At 34.0% G+C, this 13,350-nt stretch overlaps 2 protein-coding genes across 4 annotated transcripts; one reads left to right on the top strand and one right to left on the bottom strand.

Moving 5' to 3' along the window:
• The first annotated feature begins 2,798 nt into the window (after positions 1-2,798).
• LOC112758258 (peptide-N(4)-(N-acetyl-beta-glucosaminyl)asparagine amidase) lies at positions 2,799-8,299 on the top strand. 3 transcript variants are annotated; one of them, XR_003179537.3, is made up of 17 exons: positions 2,799-3,063; positions 3,144-3,197; positions 3,301-3,465; positions 3,544-3,642; positions 3,880-3,966; positions 4,237-4,319; positions 4,594-4,707; positions 5,008-5,062; positions 5,150-5,236; positions 5,554-5,609; positions 5,704-5,763; positions 5,920-6,007; positions 6,103-6,855; positions 6,947-7,007; positions 7,397-7,633; positions 7,762-7,896; positions 7,969-8,299. XR_003179537.3 is itself a non-coding variant. In XM_025806878.3 (17 exons), exons 1-17 carry the CDS (start codon positions 2,986-2,988, stop codon positions 8,051-8,053), a joined length of 2,163 nt encoding a protein of 720 aa, XP_025662663.1. In that variant the 5' UTR covers positions 2,799-2,985; the 3' UTR covers positions 8,054-8,299. The 3 variants fall into 3 exon arrangements, 2 of the variants coding, with proteins under 2 accessions (XP_025662663.1, XP_072076044.1); XM_025806878.3 differs by having other exon boundaries at positions 7,531-7,633; XM_072219943.1 differs by having other exon boundaries at positions 2,840-3,063; positions 3,132-3,197; positions 7,531-7,633.
• On the bottom strand, positions 8,267-10,428 carry LOC112758259 (putative B3 domain-containing protein At5g66980). The gene is made up of 4 exons (XM_025806879.3): positions 10,205-10,428; positions 9,414-9,822; positions 9,153-9,298; positions 8,267-8,786 (listed from the first exon to the last, which is right to left on the bottom strand). Exons 1-4 carry the CDS (start codon positions 10,292-10,294, stop codon positions 8,535-8,537), a joined length of 897 nt encoding a protein of 298 aa, XP_025662664.1. The 5' UTR covers positions 10,295-10,428; the 3' UTR covers positions 8,267-8,534.
• Positions 10,429-13,350: the final 2,922 nt, after the last annotated feature.

Here is a 13,350-nt window from a genome sequence, read left to right as displayed (position 1 = left end):
TTTCAGGTGGAATGAATACCATGTCGCCATGTTATTGCTTGCTGTGCTAACCAGCGAATCGATTGGTAGGTGTATGTGCATGACGTGTACAAGATGACAGAGGTCCGTAAGGTATATAGATTCGAGTTCTCACCGTTAGGTGATGCCGAGACATGGCCACGGCATTCGCTCCCATACCCAAACAAACAACAGATTAAGAGGGCCATCCATCTCCTTCGTATAATATCGTGATGCATGGCATAGTGCTCTGTAAAGATGTGCGAGACATGCTGAACCCCAACTATAAGTATGGATCCGCTCGAAATCGCGAAGCAACGGTAGATACTTCGCATGGGCGTATGCGGTCGACTTATCTGTGAATAGGGTCGACCCTAACATACAGAAAATCTGACATCTCACGTATCTCCTTATGGACTCTTTAGTGTCCAACGGCTCCTCATCTCTGATACATCGAACCCAACCAAGCTTTATATAGGATTTCGAATTACGACTGAGCACCGGTTCACATCCGAATATTGCCATGCTCTGACTCTGAACGAAATCACTACTACTATCAGTCCATCCACTCACAGGCTCTCCATCAATTGGTAAGCCAAATATATGTGCGACATCTTCCAATGTCACTGTAACCTCACCCACCGCCAACACAAAAGTGTGAGTCTCCGGCCTCCACCTTTCAACTAGAGCAGCTAACAACGGGTGAAATCCTCTTATCATCCCAATCCTAGATACGTGGTAGAATCCCATGGCGCGTAAGTAGTTTTCGACCCTCAGGTTTCAACTCTGTGGCGGATCCAGTTTACGCACCAACAAATTTCTGTTAGGTTGCATCAACAAAATTATATTTGTTATATTACTTATAAATATTCATTTATTAATAAACAAATATTAGCATATCTATTTATAAAAATGTATGTGATCACTTCAATTAATAATATTATTTACATATTTATTTATTTTAATATTTTATTTGTTAGAATCAGTAACGTGCATTGCATTACCATAGTTAAAATAATTTTTTTTCGTGCATCAACATATATTTCTCTAATATTATTAATAACAACGTATATATATTTTTCTAATATTTATTTATTACTTTAACATTTATATATTAAACTTTTGAATATGTTCAACATACATATTTATTTACAGAATGTATATTTTTTATTTTACTATAGTATTATTTTTATATTTTTATTGTAGAGAAATATATATATTTTTTTTAAAAATTTAGTATGTCGTATAGTATAGTATAATATATATATATATATATATATATATATATATATATATATTATTTTAGTATTTTTATAACAGAAAATTAATTCAAAATTAACAAAAAAATATATTTTAACATATTAAATAACAAAAAATAACAGAAATTAAAATACACAATAAAAATATAATTTACCAACTTACATAAATTGGATGATCCAAATAATTTATAATATGTTCCTCCGGAACATTATAATTATGAACTATTCTTTAAAATAAATACAAAATAATATTTTTTTTACTGCCTATTTTTTCACCCTTTTTCTTGTGGAGCAGCAACACTCTTCCCTTCTAATATGAGTTTGCAACCCCCCTTTTCCTAATGCTTTCTGCCCTCTCACTAACATACTTTCTTTCTAATTGCAGTTGGAGGAGGAGGCTCTTTATATAGAGCAACGAGGAGGCCACGCTTGCTGTTTATCGGGGTGAGACCTGTCCCCTGCATGCCAGCAGCTGCAGCACGCCCCCTGTGGTGCATCAGGACTCCGCGACGCCAGCTCCACCACGCTCCTGCGTGGTGCCAGAACCTGCATGCTCGCCGCGTCACCACGCCCCTGCGTGGTGCGGACATGTTGCTCAGTAACAGTACGTGTTGATCGGCAGCTCCACCGCTCGGTAAATCACCTCATCCTCCAATATTCTCCCAAAACACCAACTTCTTTTTCATAACAAAAATAATTTTTGTGTCCAAACTATTTATGAGAAATTATAATAGTTATGGATTCGAAAGGGTCATAAGACACAAGCTCAACTTATGGATAAACAAACCATTTTCACATTGTTATGAATGTATTTCATTTTTAATACAGACGAGATACGTATATTACAGGATTCATGTCTTATTCCATTTGTATTAGTGCATTCTTGCTTATGTTATCCTCTTTAGGAATTAAATAGTACATAACAAACTTATCTTTTTTTAGGATAAAATATGTAAAAAAAAAATTGTATTTATATTCATAAATATAATATTTGTTTTATTTATTTAAAAAAATTTCAGAATTTGAGGGGAGCTATGAAGCACGGACACTTTGCTGAGTTATCGTGTCCGCGTGTCGGACACATTTTGGACACGACACTCATCGACACTCGTCCGACACGCGTGTCTGCTGTGTTCAACTGTGTCTTAATAAAAAATAAAAAATTCTTCTCCGGACACTCCTGGACATACCTAAATACAATCACGTGTCCGCGTATCCAGTCTTATTCTTAACATATATTCTTAAAATAAATTTAGATATAGTATATATTATTCTTTATTAAAACAAAAAATATTTTAAATACTTGATATAATTAAAATAAGATATTAAAAATAATTAAAATTTTTAATTTATATTTTAATATCAATAAAATATCAAAATATCATTACAATTTATCTAAAAAATACTTTATATTTTATATATATATACGTGTTTCCGTGTCATGTAAGATTTTAAAATTCGCGAGGCGTATCCCATGTCGTGTTGTATCCCGTGTCCGGACAACATAGGACCGGAGAAAAACAGAGAGAAAAATAGAGAGGAGGGGAGACTTTTAGAGGTGAAGGTCAACGACAAAGAATCTTAAACTCAGGCAGTCACCAACAAGGAAAAAAAAAAAAAACCCTCAGGAAAGATCAACATTGAGTCTATGCCAAAAATATAATTATTTTATACGAAAAAAATAGTAGCAGTATCAGTTTCGCAGTGAAGAAGAAGAAGAGGAGCATCAATGGTCGCCCGCAAATTCCAGGTGCTCCACAATGATTCCAACTATGATCTTGAATACGATACGGATGATGGCTTCGAAGTAATTCTTTCTCCCAAAACAATCCCTAAATTCCCTCATTCTTTCTTTCTCGCTGACGATCACGAAAGTCATGATTGCAGGTTTTTCAATTCCAACTCTTCTCTCTCACTTTTGTTCCTCCCGACCAACAGAAGGTTCAATTTTCCACCTATAATTTCAATTTAATTCTATTAATTCATATTCATATATGATATAAATGAAATTATGTGTTTGAATTAATTCTCCTGAAATGCATAGATTTACGTTGATGAAGATGATACCCTAGTCGCCACTGACTCCGATCTCCTTGCCATTTCCGACAAACTCCGACTAATCTCCATCGAAGACGAACCTCAGCCCCAACCAAACACTGATCAATCATTGCAGTCTTTATCCGATGAGAAACTCGCTAAGCTCTTGCAGGTTCTGCTGCATTCTCAACGCTTTTTGATCATTTTCTGCATTTCCTATAATCTAATTTCATATTTGTGTGTTGAGAAGGAGGAGGAGGAAGCTCTTATGTTGCAGCAGTTCATGGCTCATGGAGATCCTCAAGAATTTGAGCACCGAATACGCCCTTACGTTAAACAAGTTCTTATGGTATTTTTCAACTTATTGACTTTATTGTATTGTATAAGATTACAAGAGTTTTAGGTTCATGAATTGAAGCTACATTGCATTGTATTTGAAAACAAAGTTTGGTTTTGGGTAAAGTTAACCAACTCTTATTGGTTTCAATCGATTCTAAAGAGAAACATGTATCAGTATGGTCCATATGAATATTATTGCATAGTTGATTCTCTGTGCTGATTGTTCTGGAGTTCTGGTGTGTTGCAGTATGAGGATGCAGTGCGCCAGGAGGCTGCTCGGAAGACTGTTCCGATGGAAGAGCTTGAGGAGAAAGCCTTGGTCTCTTTGGCCAAGGTAAGATGCTGTATTTTTCTCTTTCAAGATAACATATTAGTTCTTTTAGTAATCATGAGTCAAATATATAATATATTGTTGCGTAGGCCCTGGAATTGTCTGTCTTCCATTTTATCAGCATCTTTGTGTGGATACATCTCTTCCTTTCTTGGTGTTGGTTACATGTTGATTTTGAGCTTGTGATGATGTTTCTATGTCATAGCATCCCTTGTTGTATTCTGCTAAGTTTGCTCTGTAATTAATAAGCCTGACAGATTAAACATTTTCCAGGAGGGTAATTTTAATCCTTCAAAAATAGAACGAGATCATGCTTTCCTGCTGCAGCTGCTTTTCTGGTTCAAGAAATCCTTCAGGTGTAAATCATCTGATATATCTGTTCTGCTTTACTGCACCAAAATGAATCAAATGCATCTATGACCGATAACTCAATAAAGATAAAATAGAATATTTTCACTGGTCTGAACTTTTCATAAAATTGCCGACACAAATAGGATTTATGCAGCATTGCTGGCTGAGTTGCTTGGATCTTGCTTTGTTTCCCATGAAATTGAATAACATTTGTGTCTGTTCTCTTATGCTAAACGTGTCTGATTATTTTTCTCCTTTCTTTTTTGTCTCTTCTAATAGCTGGGTGAATGCACCAGCTTGTCAGGATTGTGGCAACACAACTGCGGGCCAGGGTATGACTGCTCCAGATCCTTCCGAAACTCGTTTTGGAGCTTCCCGGGTTGAACTTTACCGGTATGGCCATGGAATATGGGCCTTTCTTCAATCTCTGATAACCTGTTTTCCTTGTATTGACATCAAGACTGTGGTTTTGCTAATTATCATAGTTGATATAAATCTTAATTTTCTTGAGTACTGAAATATTTCTCCATTACATTTCTATTTGCATTCAAGAAATATGTTAATGACAGGCTAATTTGATTATTGTTTACATAATGGGTTTTGCTTATAAAGCACTTTAGTAGGTTTCTGTTCCTGCCAACTAATTTTTTGCTTCTATTGTTCACCTGCTCATTTTATCTTTCCACAACACAGCTGCACTCATTGCTCCCAACTGACCCGATTTCCTCGGTACAATGATCCAATTAAGGTATTTAACTTGTGTCAAATTGTTATAGTTAGCCAACTGCCAAACCTAGCAGATTTATAAATTCTCTTTTTCTCTCTTGATCTGCAGCTTGTGGAAACAAGAAAAGGTCGCTGTGGGGAATGGGCAAATTGCTTTACGCACTATTGTCGATCTTTTGGTTATGAGTCACGCTTGGTTTGTAAACATTTCAAATTCTTTTTCTTTTTATGATGATCTTCTTAGTTTATTATGCTGCAATTGAGTAGATAATGCATTGGTGTTCTCTAGGTCTCTACTGCTAGGAAGTATGGTGTAGAACTGTAGATTAAATCTTTGAAGCACTTGATTTGCACAATATAGTTCTGAATTCTGATATTACAAAATACAAATGAAGTGCTTATGTATGAAGCATCGCAATTACGATGTTGTCTTGTTATTTAGTAAATTTTCTAATATCTGTCTGACATGGAACTTTTTGAAGATTTCTGTCACTGATTTTAGTTTATCTCCAGATTGTGGACCTTACGGATCATGTTTGGACAGAGTGCTTCTCTCACTTTTTGGGAAGGTAAAATTGACCAAAAAGCTGCTGCATTTTAACAATATGCTGTAAAATTATTACCAGTTGGACAATATTTGTTTATGAGCTTATGACCTTACAGATGGATGCATCTTGACCCATGTGAAGGAATCTATGACAAGCCATTGTTATATGAAAAAGGGTATATATATATAATTCACTTTTACAGTATGTTTCACATTTCAGTATTTATTGCCTTCATCCATTTATAATTGACTGGGAAAGTAATTGTCCTTGTCATTAGAAGTTACTGTCATGCTTCCTTGTTTTTTTGACATTTTTGTAATATGTGGCATAGGTGGAATAAGAAATTAAATTATGTTATTGCTGTAGCGAAAGATGGAACTTATGATGTCACCAAACGTTACACCAGGAAGTGGCATGAGGTGGGTGTTACAATTTGTTTTCTTGCAATTCTTGTTTTACATGCATATACTGATTTGTTGGGAATTGATAAGGATTTTTTGTGTCTTTTTTAAAGGTCCTATCTCGACGTATCATGCTTACAGAGTCTTCTTTGTCATCAATACTCACTGTTATAACAAAAGAGTGCCGAAGAGGCTTTGCACCTCAGCAACTTTCAATGATTGAAGCCCGCGATAAGGAGGAAAACCAACAAATTGAGAGGAGTGTTCATACTGAAGATGATGAGTCACTCTCATTACCTGGAAGGAGAAGTGGGGATGAAGAATGGCGTAAATCCAGATTAGAAATGGGTTCTGATAAGGATGGTATATTGAGTACGTCTGCTTGCCCAGTGCGTTTGTGCATAGATGAGCATGTGACAAGAATTTATAATGGATTTCGCCCTGTCCTTCGTCAGTTTGTTGAGGAAGAACTAACAAAGTCTGAAGCTGTCAAAGTACTTGGGATTATTAAAGGAATTATCTTGGATATTTGTAATTCCCCTTTTAAAACAAGAAGGACCTCCATTGATTCAGTTCTAAAAGACCCAAAGTGGCAGAAACGTTTGCCATCTTTTGATGACCTACTTGAAGCTCTTTCACTGAAGAAACAGAATACAGATGGGAGGGTTGAAATCTGCTTGGCAGGTAACCCTGTCTTAACTTCTTTAGCACTGCCCGTTGTGCTAAATGCACTGGATGACATGATTTACAATCTTAACAAGTGTGATAGCTATGGGAAAGATTCAATTACCTTGCCCCTTCTTAAGTTAAACAGAATACACTCTGGTTCAGTCATTGCAAGTGCAGAAGAGTTGCCCTTTGGGATTGTGAGTCTGTTATGACTTGTTCATTTTATATGTTTTCCTATTACTTATACCTTATGGTATCCATAATTTTTTTGGTTTTATAAAATTTCAGGCAACGTCAGCATTTGATGGAACTTGGATATCAAAATGGGAAGAGCCAAACGGTGCAAGAGGTATCTTAATAAATAATTTATCATTAACAATAAATTCTATATATTGATGAAATTTCATTATAGTTGTAATTTGCTTTTTGTTGTGACTTCATAATAGATTATATAATTCTGCTTATACAGCAAACCACATCCCTAATTGGACTACTTGACTTGGTAGTTTTCTCTGCAATTTAATTTGCTCCTGTCCTTCAATCTTCTCATGTATATTCTTTAACAACTATGAAATTTTATGAATAGTTTGTAAACCACTCACTGAAAATTTATACTTTTGACATACTAATATTCACCAGTTTCTTTGTGAATTGACTATGCCTAGCAGCTTTCGCTCCCTTGATGATTTCATGTTAAATTACTTGACCTTAGGATTTCTGCTTTCTTTGCAATCTCAGGCTTGAAGACATATAAAGAGTAATGAAAAATAACATATAATTATGAAATGGAAAGAGTTAATAAAGAAACCCAAGGTTGGAGAAGGTGCAGCCATTGCTCTCTTTATTTGATATTAAAATACGTAAATTTTTAGGTGGTTGGATTATGTATAAAACATCTGGTAACAAGATGTTTGAGCTTGCGGCATATGAGTTTATGTCAGCCAATGATGCACCAGAAAGAGATCCAATGGACTGGTATGGGATTTGGAATATTTCCTGCTGTTACTCTCTGTTCTGAATTTCTCTTCTCATGTATATGCTTCAATTAATGAGCCATGTTTTGATATTCATGTTTTTCTTTGCGGCCTATGTTACGCACTCAGGGTTCTTGAAGGGAGCAACGACAAGGGAATAAGCTGGCGAGTTTTGGATAACCATACCTCTCAGTTCTTTGAAGAGCGTTTCCAGCGGAGGACATTCTTGATCAACTCAGAAAGTTTTCCAGCCAATTTGTTCAGGTAATTTGCCGCGGAACCTTACGAATGTGTTATGTTCTTGATCTTCCCAGCTCACTTAATATGGATTTGCAGGTTTAGATTTTTGGCAGTCAGAGATGTTCATTCTAATTCCAGGCTACAACTTGGTAGCATTGACCTCTATGCAAAATCAATGTAAAATGTGGGGAAAATTCTCAACTGAATTGATACATCGTAGTTGTCTGTATTATTTTCACAATGTCAATATGTGAAATCAAGTTTCACTCTCTTCATTGTAAAGTCAAGTTCATTGCCTGAATTTGTAAGTTATATACTAGTATGTGATAATCGATAAGTACTTTTAAATGAATGTTTCACCAAAAAAAAAGGGGACCTATTCAAGATATGTCTTGAGAATAATAAGACTTTAAGATTGTTCTATCAAGTTTTTGGTTTATGGTTGGTGCTCATGAATTCCGTCTCTCAATTTTGCACTTTCCAACATTCATGTATAGACGCTATCAATAAATTATAAAACGTTGAGCTGTCTGAAACTATGAAATAACCTACTGTCTAGAGACGCAACAACACTATGATGATACTGTCTGAAACTATGAAACGAGACCAATACTTAATTCAACTAAAGAAGACACCATATTTTGGTAGTTGTTTTTTATCATTTAATGTGAGTGTACTCTCACAAGCAGTTCCTCAGCTCTATTCTCTTTGCCAACAACAAACTTGAAATCACAAAGGTTGCCCTCTTCAACACTTTTAGCCTTCCAGAAACTAGACCACCCTTTTGCGAAATAGCAGCGTCCGCGATCCCCGGTGACGATCTTCACTGGCCATAGCTTGTCATTCTCGTCTCGCAGCATAATCCCTGATTTTAGGCTGATGTTCAATTCCTTTGTTACTCTTCTAGGAATTTCCTGCATCCCACCAACAAGGCAACAACCAACACCATTTTTGTTATGTATATCATCCAATCTAATCCCAAAGTATTATTGCATGCATTTGAAAACGGAAGAGAGAACCATGCCTTTACTTAGAGGAAAAAATAATACTAATTGTATCTTCAAAAATAGAAGTATTAGCTGGTTTTGTTTAATATATAATAAGCACTGCACGTCCTCCATACATAACAAAGTTTACAACGTTGAATTGTTTTCTCCCACAATCCCAGATATCGTGCTAACTACAGAAACAACTAAATAAGAAACAAAAATTATATTTATTTTGCATCTATTTAATAACTTTGTAGAACCAAAATAAGAATAAACAAAAAAAAAACTAACCATTTTCTTCATTCTCCAGTGTGACATAGGTGTCACAAAATGAGGGTCCTTCAGGGGAACGAACTTCACAAGACCAGATGCCTTGCTCTCACAGTTGCTACCATTTGCCCCATTCTTAACTCTTTTGGATTTCCGTACAGTAGTTCCTTCATATGGCAACAACAAAAGCAAACACTTAATTAGCACATACATTTACTTTTAGCTGTGTAACAAATGACAAGTTGACAACTTTAAAAGGCAAGTATTAGTTCTTGTAGTTACCCTTTTTTGAGTGAGATTTCTGGTTTAATTTGAGTGCCGTGATTGGTGAAAGTTTCCTTTTAAGGCCACGCTCATGCTTTCTTTTACTATTCTGAAGATCAGAATCTTCATCATCCGAGATCATAACGGGGTTAAGTTTCCCACTAATTGCAGCTTCTTTTCTGCATCCACTTTTGGAAAATATCTTCACATGAAACTTGGAGTTGCCATCATACTCAAAGACCAAGAAATCAGCTTGTTCCAAACACTTGTCTCTAGCAAACTCTTTCCATCCATTCTTGAGGACCAATAATCCATCCTCCATCTTCTTTAACTCAACATCCCAAGAGTTTCCTTCATGATCCACAAGAGCAGTCTTTCTTACTATATTTGCATTGATGAACTTGGCACTGAAAGCCTTTGGTATGCGCTAAAAAAAGGAAAAAGAATAAGTTCCAGCGATATATATACACTGAATGCACTTTAAATTATAATATGATCAACTTGCATCCATGGTAGTCGCTGGTATACACTGAAAAAACATGGTAGCTCCCAAGAATAAAGTGATACGTAGTGTTGCTCTTATTACGTTGAAAGACATGATCTTTAAGTGCTAGTATAAACAAAGATCATGCCCTTAACGATGCAACTGCATTAAAAGATATACTTTTTTGTTTTTGAATATCACTAGGGGATTTTTTTTTTAATTTTTTTAAGAGAATAATGAGAATGAAATCCATTTGTTGGGTGGAAATGGGAAAGAAACATTCTTGAAAAAGATCAGAATGAGATATTAGAATATAGATACATACCAAGAGAGTAGAACTCCTTTGGGGCAAGTAAACTTTGAAGAATTCAGCAGGAAAGGTTTTGGTATGATAAGGGGGCTGTGGATGTTCCATGTCAGAAAAGAAGATGACGAAGAAGAAACAGCAAAGCAAATGTTATGGAATGGCAGCTGATGAAATGAAAAGGGTGGCTGTTACAATACTCTTATATTATTTGGAGTTTTGAAACTCCATCAAACTTTAGAAAGAAAACTGCATATGTTACTTAGTTTAATCATAAATGTATATTGGTAACATCGTTAAGTAATTAATGCATTCTTTTTGTAAAACTACAAACACATTAATTATAACCTCTAAAATATATTTTCAATAAAATGGTAATTATGATTACTATTGAGATTTTGTTTTTGATTATTTACTCTTGAGAATTTAACATGTTCTATTGGTATATAAGTTATTAAAATTATTAAATTTATTTATAAATTCTAATTAATTAATAATTTTAAATTTTATTTATTTTAATTATTTATTTAATATTATAATTTATCTCATAAAATTTATCTTATATACAACTATTCTTCATCCATAGCATCATGATTTTAAAAATTAATTATATTATAACATACATATATTAGGAACAAAATTAACATTTTTTTTAAATGTTATTTCAAATTAATTTGTCAAAAATACTTCAAAAGAAAAAGAAAATATTGAAAACAAATCTAAATGCATTGAGGTACTGCATAATTTTTTTTTAAGATTCCATTGAAGATGTTTATTTTAGGTTATTAGTTGAAAATAATTTTAGATTTTTATAGTAAAAATTAAAATTAAAAATAATTTTAAGTAAGTAGTCACAAATTAAGGAGAAGAATAGTATTACATTATCGTCAGATTCATAACTAGAGTTATTGTTTCTAATGTTTAATCCATGAAGTTCGAGTGTAATTGGATTGACTTGGGTTGGGTTTAGAAGAAATTGAGAACTCAACTGATTAAATTTGATCGCTTTGAAATGGATTGGGTAAATATATTTTGTGACTAAACCTAGACCGATCATATCAAATTTTATTAATTTTTTTTTTAGTGACTAAATAGAAAAGAAAGAAAAAAAAAAAGATACAAAACCAAATTAATTGGCTAGGGTCATATCTAAATCTATTAGATGTTGAAGCTCACTTCATGGTTGGCTCCAATTCGAGTGAATGTCCGCGACAGAAGCAGCTGCTTTAGCCATACAATCTGCAACACTATTTGCAGTCCTCTGAATTAAAAGAATAGAGACTCTCCAATTCCAATTCATAACCTCCCGTATATGCTTTGCCAAATCCCATTCCAGAATATCCTTACCAAGCATTCTTTGGTTTACCAAGAAAAGAGCTTCTAAACAGTCTGTTTCACAAATAACCTCACGAAATTCACTCTCCCAAACAAGAAGTAAACCTTTTCAAATTGCATACAATTCAATTCAAATTTTATTAATTTGAATACCGAATTAGAATTAGATTTTAAAAAAGGTTTAATTATTCTGTTAGTCCTATAGTTTCGTGAAATTTTTAATTAGGTCCCTATACTTTTTTTTAATTGGGTCCCTGCACCAATTTTTTTTTCAATTAAGTCCATCTTAGTAGTAATTGGCTTAATTTTATAGGGACCCAACTAAAAAAAAAAAGAATTGGTACAGGGACCTAAATAAAAGAAAAAAAAAAGTGTAAGGACCCAATTAAAAAAAATTTGGTGCAAAAACTCAATTAAAAGAAAAAAAAAAGTATAAGGACCTAATTGAAAATTTTGCGAAACTATAGGGATCAACAGAGTAATTAAACCTTTAAAAAAAGGGAAAAAAATTTTGCAACGAAGAAAAATAAGAATAAAAAAAAATGTGAATGATGGTTGAAGTTTGACTAAGGTTAGGTAAAAATTATATAAATAGTATATTTTTGTTTTTGAGATAATTAGGTCAGGTGGGTTCCAAACTCTAAAAAAAAAAGTATTTTATAAAAATTTAAAGTTTTTTTTTCAATAAAATTAGTGGTGATTTCTAAATTTTTTTTTAAAATATATTATTGTCTCAATCTTGTATCTTGTCTTCGTTAAAAAACATTAGAGAGTTAAGTCTATTTATTCAAATTATTTCAAAATTTTAATAATAATTTTAAGAATAGTTTTTATTTTTTGAATAATATTCTCTTTATAATACTTAAATAAATAAATTTTTTATTATATATTTATATTTACTTTTATGAATTGGTGTTTAAATAAAAGAAAAAACTACCATTTGTAACCATAAATTTTACTAACGCTAACAAAAGTACCTATCAAACAAGAAAGCTAACGTTGTACCTATGAAAGATGGGTTCTGTGTGACAATAGTACCAAAACCGTGATTTTTTCATTGAGTTTTTAATAAAATTTTCAAATTATCCCTTCTATCTTCTTCCCCAAATTTCAAATTTCACAACTCTCGTTTTTCGTTTTTCTCTGCCACCGCCAGTCACCATTCCCACAAGACCCAAGCATATGATGTCTTCCTCTAACCTTTATCCTCAACCTCCATCTCTCTTTATTCCAATCCTAATTTGTTTCCCAAATCTAAATCCAAATCAACTTTAACATCATTATCCTTGTTGTTTCTTTCTTCTTCGGATGCAACAACAACACTAAGAAAGCATTGTCAAACTCTTCAACCTAAATATTGTTGTTCTTCTTATTCCAAAGCAATAAGTAGCAGAATTCAGCAACCAGAGCCAACAAGAGGTAGAAAAAGGGGCTGCTGTTAGAGTATTTTCATGCCATTTGGTGGACTGATATTCACATCGCAGCCGCCGCTGCTCAGGCTAGGTTTCCGAGGCCACCGCAGAACCCTCTAGAAGGTTGTGGTGGTAGCAACATTATTGTTGAAGGATCTTGTTTCACTTTGAGTACTGGAGAACAATGAGGGATAATGATGGTGGCGGGGTACATTGATGAGGATGAGCTTCTGAACATGACGAGTACGATCGAAGACATAGCCAGGGGAATGCAGGGTGAAGAAGGACCCACACTCCCAAGCCTACTTTCGACGACGACATCATCAGCAAGTGCTGCTCTTCCTGTGAGTTTCCAGCGAAACTTCTCCTCTGCAACAAATTTCTTTTTCTTTTTCTACACTAGATCTACAAATCCATAAT

The sequence above is a fragment of the Arachis hypogaea genome, chromosome 16 (assembly GCF_003086295.3).
Source record: "Arachis hypogaea cultivar Tifrunner chromosome 16, arahy.Tifrunner.gnm2.J5K5, whole genome shotgun sequence".
Classification (NCBI taxonomy): domain Eukaryota; kingdom Viridiplantae; phylum Streptophyta; class Magnoliopsida; order Fabales; family Fabaceae; genus Arachis; species Arachis hypogaea.
The sequence above is the reverse complement of the archived record's forward strand: the minus strand, read 5'-3'. Positions and strand labels throughout refer to the sequence as shown.